The sequence below is a fragment of the Castanea sativa genome, chromosome 12 (genome assembly GCF_040712315.1).
Source record: "Castanea sativa cultivar Marrone di Chiusa Pesio chromosome 12, ASM4071231v1".
Taxonomy (NCBI): Eukaryota; Viridiplantae; Streptophyta; class Magnoliopsida; order Fagales; family Fagaceae; genus Castanea; species Castanea sativa.
In genome coordinates, this window is record NC_134024.1 from 47,811,524 (window position 1) to 47,830,199 (window position 18,676).

General features: G+C 38.7%; 2 protein-coding genes, 2 long non-coding RNA genes and 1 pseudogene across 4 annotated transcripts; 4 read left to right on the forward strand and 1 right to left on the reverse strand.

The window, feature by feature from the left end:
• Window positions 1–717: 717 nt before the first annotated feature.
• On the reverse strand, window positions 718–1,331 carry LOC142618655 (uncharacterized). The gene is made up of 3 exons (XR_012841324.1): window positions 1,130–1,331; window positions 851–1,040; window positions 718–770 (listed from the first exon to the last, which is right to left on the reverse strand). It is a non-coding gene; the product is annotated as an uncharacterized LOC142618655 (long non-coding RNA).
• Window positions 1,332–2,907: 1,576 nt separating this feature from the next.
• LOC142620803 (serine/threonine-protein phosphatase 7 long form homolog) lies at window positions 2,908–3,945 on the forward strand. The gene is made up of 4 exons (XM_075794112.1): window positions 2,908–2,929; window positions 2,983–3,469; window positions 3,641–3,694; window positions 3,840–3,945. The coding sequence occupies exons 1-4, from the start codon at window positions 2,908–2,910 to the stop codon at window positions 3,943–3,945; spliced, it is 669 nt and encodes a 222-aa protein (XP_075650227.1).
• Window positions 3,946–4,070: 125 nt separating this feature from the next.
• Window positions 4,071–5,139, forward strand: LOC142618669 (uncharacterized). The gene is made up of 2 exons (XM_075791643.1): window positions 4,071–4,232; window positions 4,396–5,139. Exons 1-2 carry the CDS (start codon window positions 4,071–4,073, stop codon window positions 5,137–5,139), a joined length of 906 nt encoding a protein of 301 aa, XP_075647758.1.
• Window positions 5,140–6,148: 1,009 nt separating this feature from the next.
• Window positions 6,149–7,531, forward strand: LOC142619105 (uncharacterized). The gene is made up of 3 exons (XR_012841442.1): window positions 6,149–6,442; window positions 6,964–7,210; window positions 7,346–7,531. It is a non-coding gene; the product is annotated as an uncharacterized LOC142619105 (long non-coding RNA).
• A 47-nt stretch (window positions 7,532–7,578) lies between these two features.
• LOC142620804 (cell division cycle protein 48 homolog) lies at window positions 7,579–10,060 on the forward strand (annotated as a pseudogene).
• Window positions 10,061–18,676: the final 8,616 nt, after the last annotated feature.

Below are 18,676 nucleotides of genomic sequence, written 5' to 3' on the forward strand. Positions count from 1 at the left end.
TTAGTCATACCATATATTTTATATTGATGCAATGTCCCATCTTCTGATCAATTGAACCCACAAATCTTAAGCATTTGCTAGCTGATCTAATTTTAGCCAAAGAAAGACCTGTGTGCTTTGCAATTTCATCATCATCTGGGTATTTCTTGTGGCCACTGTTAAGGGTTGTCTTAGCTTTCTGTATCTGATTTATTGCACTGCACAATGTGTACTATAAACCAAAATAAAAAAGGAAAACATTTGGATCAACCTCTAGATGTCACAAACTTGACATTTTTACATTTAAACAACGTTTCAAAGAATATAGAAACATACAGGAATTTGAATTCCCCTAGCATGTTATGCTACCATTCTTGACATTGATTTCCTTATCCAATACTGGACATAGGTTGAAAATCGGTAACCCCTAGTATGATCAAACCTTTCAGCACCTTGGAGCACTCCCAGATTTCTAGCCTGTAAAATAAAATAAAACAAAAGTGAACTTGTAAATCTTCTCAAGCAAGAAGTTAGGAAAATGAGAGTTATATGTGGATACATATTATATAATAATATACATACATGCATGCACATATATAAACTTTTATTCTTCTTCTCCTCCTTTTGGCAGTTTCATGCATTTATCAATCTCAGCATGAAAGAAAGCTGCACCTAGGAATTTTATGATTTAACAATGCGGGCACAAACATGAGGGTCATGTTTTGATGCAGGCATGAGACAGCTCCTAGAGCCTGCTCTGCCTTTGGGTTTTGCTGCCTCAGGAGCTTTCTCTGGTAAATCAAGCAAACGTAAACCAAAAATCAAACAAAAACTAATACATATAATAGACATAAAATTGTTTGACACTTACCAATTTCCATTGCAGCCATAGATGACGAGACAGCTTCTGCAACAGATTCTGCATTATTTGCCTTCTTATTATTGTTCTTCTGTGGGTTCTTGGGTGCTTGTCTAGTAGACTTCATAGTAGCTTCACCCCTTGCTTTGCCTCTCATTTTCTTTCTTAACTCCTCTGACTAAGCATCACTTTTCTCAAGCTCCTAAATAACATAAAACTAAACAGTCAAGAAACAGAAAGACACAAAAATAAATAAATCATCACAAGGAATTGTTAATTTTTCAGTCATACCTCGAGTTGCCCATCCAAAGCAGCAAGATCTTTCCTCCAAAAGGACTTTGGAGTTTCCTTTCTCAAATCATCAACCTCCTTATTGAGCTTATCCCTTTCAGCACATAGCTCCTGAACTTTCTCAATGGTCAAGCTTCCAATTGCCATGGCCAGTAGATACTCATAATCACTGATCTGTACCCCATTACTACTGCTGTCGCCAGGAGATTTCACTTCGTTTCTTCGTATCATCGGTGGCACCATCAACTTCTGGCTCAACAGCTTTAGTTTTCTTTGGAAAAGGAGTGAACCCTTTTGTTTGCAGCTCAACAAACAGATCAGCTCTCTTCCTATTACTTACAATGATCTCTCCCTTCACAACTGCAACGATAAACCTAACCTTGTTTTCCAACTTCAACAACTCCATTTCACGTTTGTTCAGTAGAAATTTCTGCATAAAATACAAAAATTGCAATTAATAATTGTTTCCCTAAGAAATGGCTGAAATTATTGAGTATCAGTTCTACTCTTTTGCTATGAGCATAAGTGAGCTCACCTTTCTTTTCTCATAAAATTCAAGTCTTAAATGAAAAAATTCTTCAAGAACTGCAGGAGGGAAAATCACAAGCACTAAATGTGTTATCATGGAAATTATATCGGTAAATTAATGTAAAGAACTCCAATTTCTCTCACATACTTTGGTCTGGGTTGTCATACTTCTTAATCATGCCTCTTGGGTCAAATAGGTGCATATTAGTTGTGCTAATTGTAGTTTGCTCTAACAAGAAGCTATGCTCTTCATTCATTAGAACCTACAAAAGCTCTGTTTGAGAATGAAATAAAAACAGAATAAGAGAGGAAATTAATAATATGCCAACGATATTGCAAATAAATTTCCAAAAAATGAAACCTAAATTATGTGAAAATATTAAATTTGGTAATAATTGAGATAGTTACCTTTCCTTTTCTAATAGTTTGCTGCATAATCTTATAACCAGCTAGGTTTGAAGAAACATGCACTCTTAAGCTTGCCAGCTTCAGTATTCAATACTCCTCTGACCTTGGCTAAAATCCAATCACTGATAAACTCACCATACATGATGAAAGGGAAAAATGAATAGTTCATTTGTTTGGCTACCACTTTAAGCATTAACTATGATCTTAACCCAAGGCAACCCGCAATCTAAAATTTATATAGTTAGACAAATATGGTACTTTGATTTTTTCAATAAAATATAGGAACAACTTCCATTTAATTAAGAATGATTGATTCATTGTACAAATTGAAATCAATTCCAAGTGCAGCACCAATTAATATTCATTTTTTTTTCTTTTTGTTCTCAATGTCTATTATGTGCTAATTGCTTATCATTCTTGTGCAGTATGGCTGCTGCAAATGCTGGACAGATTGACTACACACAGCCTGGCCCCATTGACCAGTCGGTGTTGACGTTGTAGGCCAACCATCGGTCAGAAGCTATTTGGAATGGGCAGGTAAAGCACAACACTAAATATTTAACGAATGTACACACATTTGATTCATACAATGTACATGCACTTGTTGTCATATATTAATCCATGGTTTTGTTCTATGCAGGATCCAGGGTCTCTTAAATGCCGTGTCCGTACTGAAGAGTTCTCCGATCGAGAGCCAATGGTGGACGACCGAGTCATTGACATCATTAAGGCACTTGGTTTGGAGGGACTCCTTAGGACCCCGGGTAGAGAGATTGACCACGGCCTGATAACGGCCTTAGTGGAGCGATGGCGGTAGGAGACTCACACCTTCCACATGCCACATGGTGAGGTCACCATCACATTGTAAGATGTGGAGGTTCTTCTCAGGCTTCCTGTTGACGGCGAGGTCATTACAGGGAGCACGGAGAAAGAATGGGAGAATGTGTGTGAGGAATTTCTTGGCTTCAGACCTGTAAATAATCAGAGAAAGGAACTTCATGGCCAGAGGATTCTCATCCAACGACTTTTGGAAGCTGTTGCCAATCCATTGCCGCCTAATGCCACAGAGGATCAGTTGCATAAGTATGCACAATGCTACATCCTAGCGCTACTAGGGGACACAATCTTCATGGACAAATCTGGCGATAGGGTGCATCTAATGTGGGTGCAACAGTTGGAAGACCTTCGCAATCCACGAAGGTACAGCTGGGGAAGTGCTTGCCTTGCATGGTTGTACCGAGAGTTATGCAGGCCAAGCGATAAGAAAGCTAATCAGATTGGTGGGTGTTTGCTGTTGGTCCAGTATTGGGCATGGGCCAGGTTCCCATATTTGTGCCCGACAGTTGAACATGGCCCGCCAGTGGATGCTTATGGTCCTCCAGTTCATGGTCCACTGTCCCTGAAGTAAGTCTCTACCTCATACACGTCATGTAACTTCAATTTATTTTTTTAAAAAGCTTCTAGGAATTATTTAAGTCTATATTAAACAATTTGAAATAGAGGTTATACACTATAATTTTGTGTCAAATTTTCTAAATTATATCGGTTAATATGATCCCTTGTTCTGGATTGTAGGTGGTTGTGGGTCCCAAACAAGAAAAACAGGCCCGCCCACATCTTCCTGGACAGGTATCGCGAGCAAATAGCTTCAATGTTGCCAGGCCAGGTATGAAAATGCCTTATTTAACATGTTTAGGAACAAGATATAGGTTTGGTGAACTTTGACATATAAACATTGTTGCCTAATGTGTTGCTTGTTTTTTGGCTGTCGTAGGTGGTGTGGCAACCGTATAAAGCTGAATTCGAGGACCTTCTGCCGTGGTGCGTTGCAGGGAGGGCCGTGTGGACAGCAACGGTGCCACTTGTATGTTTCCACCTAGTAGAGAAACATACACCGGATCGTGTCGTTCGTCAATTCAGGATGATCCAAGAAATTCCCCGTAATGTTGACACCGATACAGTGCTTTATGCCATTGATTTGAGGGGGAAGGTTGGTGTTGATTGGATGCGGAAACATGCTGCGCATATTACAGAGTGGGGTAATCGCCTTCAACAACGTTGTGAAGCAGTGCTTGGTGATATGCCTCCACAACACGAGTACTTCGATTGGTACAAAAGGGTAACTCGGAGGTTCATCAATGTCCTCGGTGCTAGATTGATTATAATGGTAACTTTTCTATCTGTTGAATTTTTAATTAGCATTTTGTCCACTCTATAACTTGCAATTATTACTAGCAGAACCAATTCAAAACCAATGTTTATTTTATTATCTATTGAATTACTAATATACCTGGTATTGCATTACAATATACCTGGTTTTTTCATGTCAGATTGAAGGATATGCCCGTTTGTTGAGGCGTCACCCTGTGGGCACCGAGGACCACAAGGACATTACTGATGTGCTAAATGTAGTGCAGGAGATTGGCCGTGTACAACCTCTTATCCCTGAGGCCCCGAATGAGGAGGCAGCTACTCCTGCGGCAGCGCCTACTCAAAGCCTAAGCACAAGCAGAGCTCTTGTCGGACGTGGGTCTCGTTCGTCTGTTGCTACCCCGAGAGTTGTCCCTACCCCCGATCCCCACCCATCCACCCCAAATCCATCCCCTAGCCCCACCATCCCCTCACCCATCCCACATCCATCCCCTAGCCCCACCATCCCCTCACCCATCCCACATCCATCCTCTAGCCCCACCACCATCCCTTCACCCACTCCACATCCATGTCCTGGGTCTGACATCCGTCCACCCACCCCACGGTCATTTCCTGAGCTGTCACCCATTCCTTCCTTCGACCTGGGTCTTGATCTAACCCCTCCTGACATGCACCCGCAGCCACCCTCCCACAGTACATCCACTGGCCCTTCTTCGGGCATTGACCCACCCCATGTTCACGTTGAGCAGCCTGTTGGGTTACCTGCAGAGGCAGCAGGTCGGCCGAAACGCATAGCAAAGGCACCTCCTTGTGGGACAGGAGGGCACAAACATGGACACAATGCTGGGCCTGAGGCATCTGACGAAGGACATGCAAGACCTTCTCCTCATTATACGCGACGGCGTAAGGTTCAAAAAAGGTAATTAGACACTGAACTGAGACAAAGATTTCTATGTTATATAGGCACATACTTCATATATTTGTCTTATGTTTATTATTGGTTGTGTTTTTGTGTTGTGTGTGTATGGCAGGGAATGACGTGTGGAATCTGAGACACATTGTCTCCTTCAAGCATATTTCATTTGCTTACCTTTTATGTAATATATGGTTGGGACTTGGGATCAGAAGTAGAGCAATTAACAAGGTTTTATGGGTTTATTGTTTTGTAAAAAGAAGCTATGTATACTTACCAAAAAGATAAATAAATGGACGCATATAGAATCATTCTAAGGGACTTTTTTGACCAGTTGAAGTTGCCTTTGTTCAGTTGCTAGAAACTATCAAGTACTTTGGAGATATATAAATGGATGGATCCTGCACTTTTTGTGGAGTCATGATAGTGAGTTTTGGATGCACAGTCTCACCTTGTATTCCATCCTTAAGTGTCTTTTGAGCTAGAACTTGTTGACAACATCATTGTACACATCCACAAGATGGATACATGAAGTTCTCTCTCCCCCTCTCTCCCCCCTTTATTTCTACTTCTATTTGTTGACTGTTTGAGATTTTATGGGGGTTTACTTGATCTGCAATCATACAGCTGACCTACAGATTAGGCCTAATGAGGTCATGGAGGCTGGGGCAAGAGTTTACATAGCTGTATCAGTTTCAGGTACTGTTGGCACGCTTTGGATCCTTGATGCTTTATCAATTTCATGAGAGATTTACATCATTTTCATGGATTATGCCGAGGTCTACGTCTTTGCTGTCTGCAGTAGGCATATCATAATCATAATCCATTTGGACTAACAATGGAATCTTGTTCTGGAATTTCAGATTTGAAAGGCCAGTTTTCCCTCTTTTATTTTCTGGGGCAGAACCTTTGGCAGAAGCGTAAGTGTTTTCACTTAAGTTTTTGTTACAAGAATCATAATCTAGCCCTTGATAACTTTTCATCCAACCCCTGATTGATCTTCATCTGTACAGCTTGCCCTATGCTCAGTGCTATGGAGGGCATCAGTTTGGGATGTGGGCTGGACAGTTGGGTGATGGTTGGGCAATAACTCTTGGAGAGATAATTAATTCTAAGTCTGAAAGGTGGGAACTGCAGCTAAAAGGTGCTGGGAAGACTCCTTACAGCCGGTTTGCAGATGGCCTTGCTGTGCTCCGTAGTAGCATCCGAGAGTTCCTTTGCAGTGAAGCAATGCATAGTCTAGGAATTCCAACAACTCGTGCACTTTGTCTTGTCACAACAGGAAAAAATGTGGCTCGAGACATGTTTTATGAGTAAGTTCATAGAATTTTATTTATGATGAATATCTGGCTCATGTATACCTTCATATGTTTCACAACTTGTTCCCATATTCTTGTTTTTCTAGGAAAAGAACGTTATTTCAGTTTCTTTATATGAGGGTTGCGGCCTCCTCTCATCTTTAGAAATCTAATTAATCATGCAACTATATATATAATATCAAGCATGCAAACGAATTGGTGTGCACGGTCATTGTGTCTCTCATATAATATGACCTTCTTGATTTAGACAGGGCTTTGATTCCAAAAGTACCAATAGCAAATCAGTCATATACAACACGGCAATTATTAGATATATAATGCTATAAGCTAAAAACCGCACTACATTTAACTATTTCTAGTTAATCCTCTGGGATAGGCGAATTCTAGGGTTTATTATAAAATTTACCTGGATTACGATTTAAAGTGGTAGCACTTAGTCTTGTATTAGTTACTCTTGGTTATACTACATAGACATGGTTAATCATTTGGATACTAATTTACATCTTCATTTGAAGTGGCAATCCAAAGGACGAGCCTGGTGCAATTGTTTGTAGAGTTTCCCAATCCTTCCTGCGGTTTGGATCATACCAAATACATGCCTTTAGAGGAAGAGAGGACTTTGAATTGTTCGTGCTTTGGCAGACTATGCCATTAAGCACCACTTTCCTCATATAGAGAACATGAGTAGAAGTGAGAGTTTATCTTTCGACACAGGCAATGAAGATCATTCGGTTGTGGATCTAACTTCAAACAAATATGCAGGTACTGAATTTTCATTTTAAGAATAATGTTATTGTTGCAAGTGGCGTAGGTGATAAATTTAACGCACATGAGAACTGCAGGGTTTGCAAATCATAATTTTCTGATTTATTGAATTCATGTGGCCTTATTTGACAGCTATAATTGCATGAGTTCACTTGACTATGTGCTATGGCATTGATGTTGTTTGGTTTTTTATTTGGATACTTGTTTGGGACACTTGGTTGATGGTGTTGGAGAATACTACGGGGTACTCAGTTGGGACCAGCTTACTTGACCCTACAAATAGCATTGTGTTATTGTAGCTTTATAAATTGTGCTTGGAACATGGTGAAGTTGAAAGGAGGATTGTTTCACAGCTTTTGACTCTTATGGATGGGCTGAAATCTCGGGGCCATGTCATTGTCATGGGGGCTACGAATCGTCCAAATAGCATTGACCCTGCTTTGAGAAGATATGGTCGTTTTGATAGGGAAATAGACATTAGTGTTCCAGATGAGATTGGGCGCCTTGAAGTTCTTCGCATCCATACCAAGAACATGAAGCTCTCAGAAGAGGTAAGCTCGCCCCCTTTAACCTTTGTTATTAAGCTTACGACATGTATTGGATAGAGTAGGTTCTGGTGGATTTGGGTATGGATACAAATACAATTGTGCAGAATTTGCATATATGAGCTCAGCATTTGCTTGAATTTTTATTAAAAAAATTTCCAACTCTCGTCTTCCTGTTTGCTTATCTATTGATAATAAATGTTCTACCCCCTTCAGGTTGATTTGGAAAGAATTTCAAAAGATACCCATGGTTGTGTTGGTGCTGATCTTGTTGCCCTCTGCATTGAGGCTGGACTGCAATGCATTAGGGAGAAGATGGATGTGATTGACTTGGAAGATGAATCTATTGATGCTGAGATACTTAATTCCATGGCTGTTACCAATGAGCACTTCCAGACTGCTCTTGGAACCAGCAACCCATCCGCTTTACGAGAAACAGTAATTTTTCCCCCTGGTGAAATCTTTTATTACGTGGCAGATCGTTATGTTGTACAGATATATCAATCTAATATTCAACTATTTTTTGATCGATTGATCTTTGGTAAACAGGTGGTTGAAGTACCCAATGTCAGTTGGGAAGACATTGGAGGCCTTGAGAATGTTCAGTGGGAACTTCAAGAGGTAATTATTTTTGCTAAATTGGTTTCAATGTATTTCTATTGTCTTGTGATTCTTAACCTGCTTATAGCTAAGACTTTCTTTTTGCCTTCTATTCCTCACAGACTGTACAGTATCCTGTGGAGCACCCAGAGAAATTGGAGCAATTCGGAATGTCACCTTCAAAAGGGGTCCTTTTATATGGTCCCCCAGGATGTGGGAAAACTCTATTGGCCAAGGCAATTGCAAATGAATGTCAAGCAAACTTCATCAGTATCAAGGGCCCTGAACTGCTTACAATGTGGTTTGGTGAGAGTGAAGCCAATGTAGACCTATTTTTGACAAGGCTCGACAATCTGCGCCATGTGTCCTTTTCTTTGATGAGCTTGATTCAATTGCTTCCCAGGTTGGTTAAGGTTTTTTTAGTGTATAAAATCTCCTCCTAGGATAAACAAGAATTAACTCTGGACTAGTCTTGTTGGGAATTGTCATTCAAAACTTTGGATTGTAGACCTTATGGCAATTCAGGCATGATTGTTTACAGATGAGTTAGATTATAGCTTTGGCTGTGAATTGAGATGAGTTGTTGATATTTTACATTGTGTGGGTTACATAATTAAATCCAGTTTATTGTTGGTCTCTCATTTTAAATGTTAATACCTCAATTGTTGTTGCAGAGAGGAAGCAGTGTTGGGGATGCAGGTGGTGCTGCTGATCGGGTTCTGAACCAGCTTCTTACTGACAAACCTGACATAATTGACCCAGCACTTCTGAGGCCTGATCGTTTTGACCAATTGATTTATATTCCTCTCCCTGATGAGAAGTCACGCTATCAAATCTTTAAATCCCGCTTGAGAAAATCACCTGTCTCTAAAGATGTTGATTTGAGAGCAATGGCCAAATGTACTGAAGGCTTCAGTGGAGCTGACATCACAGAGATTTGCCAGCGAGCATGCAAGTATGCTATAAGAGAAAACATAAAAAAGGTATTCTCTTTTTCCTGTTCCTTGATTTAACTTTACACGATCACTTTTGAGTACCTGGAAAAATCATTCACCTGCATGCATATATTTTGGATGACTCAATACTTTCACTCATCTTACTGATCAAAAGGAAAAAAAAAAAAAATCACTCATCTTGTTTCTGTCTTAACCATACTTTATTACCATTTGGCATCTATAGGCTTTTTAGGAATGCATTTGAACTGTAATGGTACTTTTAATTCCTTGGAGATAAACAAACGAGCACCATTAGTGTTCATGGCTAAGTGGAATACCCTTTCTCGTGGAGATATATATTAGTATTGTTCCAGTTGAAAATACAATGACTGTAAGTTTGGAATTTGTTATTATTGCAGGACAGAGAGAAGGAGAGGAGGAGAAGCAAGAATCTTGAGCCTATGGATGAGGATGACAACAATGAAGTGGCAGAGATTAAAGCTGCTTATTTTGAGGAGTCCATGAAGTTTGCCCGTAGGAGTGTTAGTGATGTTGATATACTCAAATACCAGGCATTTGCTCAGACCTTGCAGCAGTCTGGGGGGTTTGGAAGTGAATTTAGGTTCTCTGAGACACATACTGAGGCCAACATTGGATCTGATCCATTTGTAACTTCTGCTAGGTTGATGATGATTTCTTTTTGTTTAGTTTTTTTTTTTTTTTTGAAATGGTTAGGAATACATATATTCTAGTAGGCCTGTTTTGTTTGCACTGAAGAAACTGGCCAGCGCCCTGGATTGACCTTAACAAGGCTCCCCTGTAGGTGTCTAGTCTGGTGGATGGGTATTAGAGAAATATTGTGAATATGTATGTGTGTGTGTGTGTGTGTGGAATATTTGGGTTTTTTTGATGATTTGATGTGATTTGGAGTGTTAATTGCATTTTATTTGGTTCATGAGAAAATGAAGGAAAAGAAAGTAATTTTAGTTGGATAATCAAACTAATCACACTACACTTTGTGTAGACTGGTTTTAACCTTTCCACAAGTGAAGTGTGGTTAGGTACGAGGGGAAATCGCCCCTATAGGTGCGGTGCCAAAAAAGAACCCAAAACCAACAGTGCCACACTGCAGATATATAATAAAATGTTGCAATCTTAACAACTTAAACCCTTTCTCCTTGAACCCTTGAGCGCTTAATGCATGGTTCAAATATATGAAGATAATTTGACAACATTTTTCACAACAGTTAAGTTAACAAGTTTTTATTGGTTCTCATCTAAGCCCACTATTGATATCACTTTTTTACTTAACACTTTGCCATATTAACAGGTGTCAAATTTTTTGTGCCTATAGGCTTTCTCAAACTTTAGTGAAGAATGAAAAATAAAAGAAATCAAAGTTCAAATTTATGCATGGATATTTTTACTACTACTTCTAGTTCTAGCTAACTCTGATGGCATGGTAATTTTCTCTCAGGTAGGCCACGGTTTGATGGACCTAGCCAAACTTATGACTGCTTATTATAAAGCATAATCTTATATTGTAGAGTATGTATAGTGCATTTCGTATTTGGTATGTGGGGTATAAGTGTGGAAGGTTTATCTTACTAGATTGGAAGTGACTAACTTTACATGATTGCTTTTGAGTACCTGGAAAAATCATTCACCTAAATGCACATATTTTGGATGACTCAATACTTACACTCATCTTACTGATCAAAAGGAAAAAAAAAAAAATCACTCATCTTGTTTCTGTCTTAACCATGCTTTATTACCATTTTGCATCTATAGGCTTTTTAGGAATGCATCCCATAAATCTAGCTTAGGCATATAATTAGAGTATCTTGCATGATGCAGCTGAGTGTAGCTGATTTTGTAAAATTATTGTAAAATAGTTTGTTTCTATAGTATAATTTTTTGTCTTAACTCTCAATTATGTGAATGTAGTGATGATGCATTACTTTAAAAAGGCGTAAATTGTGTAATGAATTGAGGTGCTTTCTGCTCTTGTGAGACTCTTTTTTTTTTATTTTTATGTGAACTATTGTAGGACTTATTATAAGCTAAAGAGTGCATGTATCAATTCCTGGATAATTTTTGTTTGCATCTAGCAGTCACCTCCATTTCTTTACAGCAGAATTTCGTTACACAGCCATATGACCAGTAAATACGATCATGCTTGTTCAAGACTACAATACATCAGGCGGAAAAAATATATTAGAGAATATCATTAACCAATTATAGAATACAATCAATACATGTTTTGTGTAAGACAATCAGGCAAAAAAGTGAACAAATTTGACCACAAAAAAGTGAACAAATTTGAGGCATGTAAGTCAGAGGGACGATAAATAAATTACTAGTTTGGGTCATTTTATTTTAGTTTTAATAAAATTTAAATCCTATGATTTAAGGTGGTTTGGTTTCAAAATAAATCTTGCAATTGTAAACTAAACTACTTAATTCGAGAGTCTCAAATTACCCATTGAAAGTTTAAGATAGATAGGTACTATAAGTTGCAATTTCGGTGTTGTTAATTTGAAATATAGTTCTGCGATTAAAAAAAAAAAAAAGTTACATAAATCGAGTATTAAACACTCTATTTACATTGTAAATCGAGTCTTAGAAACTCGAGTTATATCCAGTACTCGACCTCCCTACCAGTGAGTCCGCCAGGCAGAGAGTTCAAAAATATTTACGATTAAATGCCACTGGAAAAATTCCCAGTGGAAATCGAGTCTCTGACACTCGATTTCTATTTCAGTGGTTTTTTTGTAAATACGTCCCAACCAAATCGAGTTTTTTTAACTCGATTTGTACTACCAGTATTACCATTATGCCATTCAATTGGAAGTCGAGTATTAGACACTCGATTTCCAACAGTGGAACTCGATTTCCCTACCAGCGAGTACGCCAGGCAGAGAGTTCAAAAATAGTTACGGGCAATTGCCACTGGAAAAATTCCCAGTGGAAATCGAGTCTCTGACACTCGATTTCCATTTCAGTGGTATTTTCGTAAATAAGTCGTATACAAATCGAGTTTTTGTAACTCGATTTGCATTTGAAATCGAGTTTTACAGACTCGATTTCTACTGGGTTGTTTTTTTTTTTTTTTTTTCTGTTACACTCTTCCCCTGCAGCAGTATACCAGAAATTTTTTTTTCCTTCGCCTGCAACTGTAAACCAGATCCAGAACACATCACATGGGCAATGTATACAAACATTAATTGAAGAGTACATTGAATGCAAGAAATTGGATTAAAATAGTTACTGTGCATGGGCGGTATAGTTGCCCTCTTAGCTACAGACCATACAAATTTAACCAGAGTACATCCGGCATACAATCTGATAACTAGCTATCATTGCTTCAAACAAGACCCCTGTGGTTGAACTTGCTGAAGTAAGTGCTACTAATGCCAAAGTAGTACGGTTGCTGGCATTATAGGCAAAAGCTGCACAACGCAACTAATGTAACGAGTACAATGGATAGCTACTACTTCAATTACAACAATATTCAGTAATAAACAAAATAACAACTAAGTCGATACAACATAGTCTACATAGTTGCCTAACACTTGTCCATACTGATACAACATGGTCGCGTAGCACTTGTCCATACCGAAGATAACTACAACTCCCACGTACAATGCCATTCCAAAATCGAGCCTCCGCTCGCCTGAAAAACATTAAAATGCAGTTGTTAGTTCCTAAATGCGAAGAACAAAAACCAAATAAGATTCTGAGCATATTATATCAACACAACAAAGGCACTTGCCTAGTTTGTAGCACTACCGCCTGTCGAAGCCCCACGGGAATCGCTTGTCGAACCCCCAAGGGAATTGGGACATTTCTGCGGTTATGCCCCTCTTCATGACACACTCCGCATCGCTGCCTCGGTTGAATCTCCCTCAAGTCCGAATCTGGGTTCCGGCTTCCCCGTTTTCTCTGTACCCCATCCATTTCATTTCTTATTCTTGACTTCACAGGGCGACCTTTGGCCCGCAACAGACTTGGGTCAAGCACCCACCGTGGTCCGCGAACGTCCCTCCACAATGACTCTGACGTTGGCACCACAAATTGATGTGAATATGTGTGAATGGCATTCTCTAAACTGTAACATGGGTCAATATAGCTGGTCGCATTGAGATGCAATTGTTGTAAAACTTTAATTGCATGTGAACAAGGGATCTTAATGTTTTGCCACTTTCCACAACCACATGTTCTAGCAAATACACACACTTCATGACTGTGGTTTCCCCCTCCACCTCTATGGTCGTTGTACGGGGTAATCACTTGATATACACCAGTTTCATGATTAAATTCCTGCACAGTGTGTCTTGAAGTTTTCTGCAAATTTGTGTTATAGATCCCCATTGCATAATCACTCCACACCTTACCTTGAGAGCGATCAGAAGTAATTTGTTTATGTCGATCATGGAAATATGCAACAAGTTTGCACCAAGTGAACTCAACCATTGCAGCAATGCGCAAACCGCAGGCACCTTTAAGTACCCCATTAAAGCACTCAGAGATATTGGTTGTCATTGCCCCGTAACGTCTTCCACCATCATGTGACTGGGTCCATTTCTCCACATCCTCACTCATTAGATATGTGTATGGCATATAGCGTTCAAGATGGGGATCATCAGGGTCTACCCTCCTCAGTGCATTAATCTCGACATCCTTAATAGTTTGCATTATGGACTTAAATTTAGCGTCATGAGTCGCATATCCAGCTTTCAAGGCCAATGCCTTTAGAGTGGGGTCATCAAAGTGTGTGTTGAAGTTGCTAGCAACATGTCGAAGGCAATATCGGTGATGTACCTGTAACTTTCCATCATCACCTAAAGGCCACTCTGCAATGGCGCATTTGATACCTTTATGTCGGTCAGAAATAATGCAAATGCCCTCGTTAGGTATCACATGCCCTATCGAATTTCTGAGACACTCTAAAAACCACTCCCAACTAGCCCCTGACTCCTTGTCCACAACAGCAAAGGCGAGAGGCAAAACCTTTTGGTTAGCATCCGTTGCCATACAAATGAGTCCCATCAATACTGATCACTGGCCTGCAATATCTAAATGCAGCAATGCATAGAGCGAATGCCCAAAATACATAGCGCAGTAACGTAGTACCATCTATGGGGCTAGGGATGGTCCAATAGCTGTACTGGGTACCCGAATCCTGATCCAAGTATGCCAACAACAACTTTCGCAACCTTTGGTAAGACTCCTCCCAATCTCCAAATATCTTAGCAATTGCCTTTTGTTTTGCATCCCATACCTTATAGTAAGAGAGCTTATGATTATACTTAGTATCTATGTGGCCCCGGAGCTCATCAATACGAGCAGTGTGATTTTGTCGCAATTTCCCCACAATTTCTGATGCAACAAAATTAGAATCCATCATTTTATCGTCTCTTTGCAGGCCAAAGGGTATACAACTGTGTGGACCCACATAAGACGTGACCATCCACAGACCATTTAATTTAGCCTTCATGAATGCCCCAACGTACCACTTACAGTTGGTGTCAATGCACGCGGCGCACAATTTAGTTTTGATCGACCTCCGGATTATAAAATTTCTATTATCCTTTGCTGCGTATATTATCAATGCACGCTTCACCGCCTCTTTATTTGCAAAAGTCAACCCTTTATTAAAATGCATCCCATCTTCCCATGTAGAAACAAATGGTATCTGAAGACGTGAAGGATCAACCATATTTTTCCAAGTATTTGCGGAGAATGACTAAACAGGAGGTGTGTAGGCAGTGGTCGTATTTGTAACATGTTGGACACCAATATCATCGTCCGCATCACCTTCATCATGGCACTCCATATTTTCCTCTTCAAAATTGGAAGCAAGTTCATGGTCATCCACATCCTTCTCAAAGTTGCCTCGCTCAATCCTCTCTTCGTACTCATCCATATCATCGAGATTTTCATCATTATTCACAAAATGATCTTCATCCTCCACCCCTAAATATGTCTCTTGAGCTTGAAGTGTTTCACTAGTATTGGCAGCATAATCTTGAGATGGGAATGTGTAACCTCCCATTGTAGTGCATCCATCGTTTAATTGCAAAGATGTAGTTGTTTGTTGCTGCAACTCCTCGACATCAACTTCTGCGAGCGGCTCGGAACTTACGTACAACTCAGCAGCATTTACTTGGGGCATTTTATGGATTCTATTAAACATGACATTTACATGTTTATCTTCTTTGATCGCCATGTACTTGTAATTTATCTGCTCATGAAGGACTTCTTGTGGGTAACGATAAATAATATTTATGTCATAACAAGTAGGGCTCAAACTCAGTTCTTTCATTATTTTCATCTTCAAATCATTCAATGTCTTCAACTTACGACGTATCATCATGTAATAGCATTCGATACTCGGCCCTTGAAATGCGAATCCGTCAATCTGTTCAGGATTGAAAAGGGGACCACCGTAGTATACATTTATGTCAATATTCTTCAGAGATTGTGAACCTATTAGAGTCAAGGGTAATATGTTAGTGACATATTATAACACAATTACAAAACATTTTTATGTACTCAAAAGTAGGAAAATTACAACTTCTTACATCCAACACACCCCACATTTGCATATACTCACTCCACATCACATACAAACACACTCAATCATTATTATTTCATACTCAAACAAATAAAAAAACTAAAGACAACACTTACCCCCACTACAAAATTTCAAATCATTCTAACAAAAAGATAATAACAAATATTAAACCAAACAACAACAAAAATAGCCATGATAAAAGCCTAACAATACAAATATATATCTTAAATATTTTTTACTTCTTATAAAAAAAAAAAAAAAAAAAAAAAGCCTAGCATATATACACTAACTTGTTACATCATATGCATCTACAAACCCCACATTAACATATATACTCAATCATTACCATTTGTTTCTAAACAAAAAAAAAAAATTCATTAATCATACTCAAATTAAAAAAAAAAAAAAACTAAATGCACAAATATTCAAATCATTCTATAAAAAATATAAAGAAAAATTACAAACCAAACAAAAAAACTAATGATACATACCCATAAAAAACCTAACATTACATATATGTAACTAACAACTACCCATAAAAAAACCCTAACATTACATCTATGTAACTAACAACTATTAAAATAAAAAAAAACTAACAACTAGAGAGAGTGTATAAAAACCTTACTTGACATGAGAATGTGTAAATGGATGGTGAGTTTGATTTGAAGTTTTCTATGAGAGTGAGAGAGAGAGAGTGAGAGAGGAAGAGAGAGCTGCTGGGTTTTTAGGTGTGGCAAACGGCAGAACCCAGAAAATAGGTATGGTATGATAAAAAGAAGCTGCCCTAACCACGTGGCAGAAAGGGGACCAACCATTGAAAATCGAGTCTCTGAGACTCGATTTTCCTTTTTAAAAACTGAGTCTATGAGACTCGATATCTACTTGGAGTTCCCGTTCATCCAACTGGCAGCATATAATAGTATTTAATTCTTCGCATATAAATCGACTCTCTAAGAGTCGATTTCCAGGTGGCCGCCACATGGAAAAGAGCCACATCAGATCTGATCAACATACGAAAATCGAGTATCTAAGAGACGATTTATAGGCTTAAAATCGACTCTATAAGAGTCGAGATGTTAGTATTACATATACTTCCAAACAAGTGCTTACTAACTATATTCTTCAACCGTTAGGGCTAATGGGCCATTTTCTCCTCTTTTGTTTGTAGTTTCTTAAGTCCAACAGTGTCACATAAAAAAAAAAAAAGGCCCAACAGTGTATTTCATTATTAAAAAAAAAGAAAAAAAGAAGAAGAAGCAGAAGAAGAAGAAGAAGAAAGGCCCAGCCCACAAAATCCAAACTTGTCAACCAGCCTAGTCCAGCAACTATTTGAGAGAATAGTCTTCGGAGCCTATTCCAAAGACCTGTCCAGAGAACATCACAACAATCCAGGTTCTTGTTCCAACTTCCAACTATTTATTGAAGCACTATTTTAGAGAATTATGATAATATCAAAAGCACCTTATTTTGATGGTTATGAAACTTATCCACGAGATTTTGTCAACTGGATGAATGGGATGGAGCAATTCTTTGAGCAAGCAAATTTTGCAAACAACAGAAAGGTTAGGTATGCCAAGTTGAAGTTAAGAGGTAAAGCACAAAAATTTTGGGAAAAGCTTGAATATTTCCGCTATCTAAACAATGAACCTGCCATTAGTGTGTGGGAAGATATGAAGGAAAAGCTTTGTGATGAGTATTTGTCACCATACTATCGAGCTAAGTATCTACCCCAATCTCAATGTGGTACTTTTCAAGTTGAAGCAAATACGATGAATTTTCATTCCATTTCATGTCCTCAACGCACTTTTGAACAATCTACCAAGGAATTAAAGGAGTTATCTGAAAAGATCAAGAAAAATGTTCAAGACATAATTGCTCAAATGAAGCAAATGAAGACTCAAAACCAATTCATTTGGGAAACCAATAATAATTGATCATAATGAACTTATTGCTGCCCCCATAAAAGACAACATTGATGATGATATCTTGGTTGTGGAAGATCCTCAAGCAACACCAAAGCCTAATGTTGACACAGACATTCATGCCTCGACAAGTATTGCTCTCACATGTGTGCAAGGAAATGAATCTATTGAAGTGCAGCAAGGTAAAGAGATGGTTTCTAAAGAGAGTATTATGTTAGAGGGTGCACATGATGTGATATTGGAAGCTAATGAATTTGCTTTTGATCAGCCTTTCATGGTGCATGAAGACAAACAATTTGCTAAAGTGGAGAAAGTGGATAACATAGTGCTTCCAATGGTGCAAGATAACATTATGTTGATTCCACACATTGATTTTGTTATTCCAGCAGAGTTTGACATGGTGAAATTCAAGGTTTTTCTTTCCTCTATGCTCCCTAAGGTGATTCTAGACTGGAAGCAAATGTTACTTGTTAGCATCCTAATCCTTCAATGCTTTAAAACTCGAGGTCGAGTTTTTTCCAACCAGAGGAGAATGATGCAGGAGATGCAAGAAAATTATTATTTAATATTATTTGTATTTGCAAGTTATTTGTATTTTTATGTTTTTAGGTCCTATTAGTTTATTGGGCTATTAGTATTTTAATTTGGAAGCAGGGTTATTTCTGTAATAAGGCAATTAGGGTTTCCTAGCCAATTAGAACTAGGGTTTAGCAATTCTTTATAAGCAACTTATTGTACTCCTTGAGGGGTAGTTGATATTTTGATAAATAAAAACAATGGCCGTTTGGTCTTTCTTTGATCTGGTGCTGACTCCAGGTCTACCCTAGGTGCTGACTCCTAGTGGTTTCCACGTTTGGTGCTGACTCCAAGCAAGGCCTAAG

What these genes read in the sequence shown, in the direction of transcription:
- LOC142620803 (XM_075794112.1), top strand. Translation starts at nt 2,908, where the DNA reads ATGGTGAGGTCACCATCACATT. An exon ending in GGTGAGGTCACCATCACATT is followed by an intron (nt 2,930 to 2,982) that starts GTAAGATGTGGA and finishes AGGTCATTACAG; the next exon opens with GGAGCACGGAGAAAGAATGG. An exon ending in CATGGTCCACTGTCCCTGAA is followed by an intron (nt 3,470 to 3,640) that starts GTAAGTCTCTAC and finishes TCTGGATTGTAG; the next exon opens with GTGGTTGTGGGTCCCAAACA.
- LOC142618669 (XM_075791643.1), top strand. Translation starts at nt 4,071, where the DNA reads ATGCGGAAACATGCTGCGCATATTACAGAGTGGGGTAATCGCCTTCAA. An exon ending in GTGCTAGATTGATTATAATG is followed by an intron (nt 4,233 to 4,395) that starts GTAACTTTTCTA and finishes TTTTCATGTCAG; the next exon opens with ATTGAAGGATATGCCCGTTT.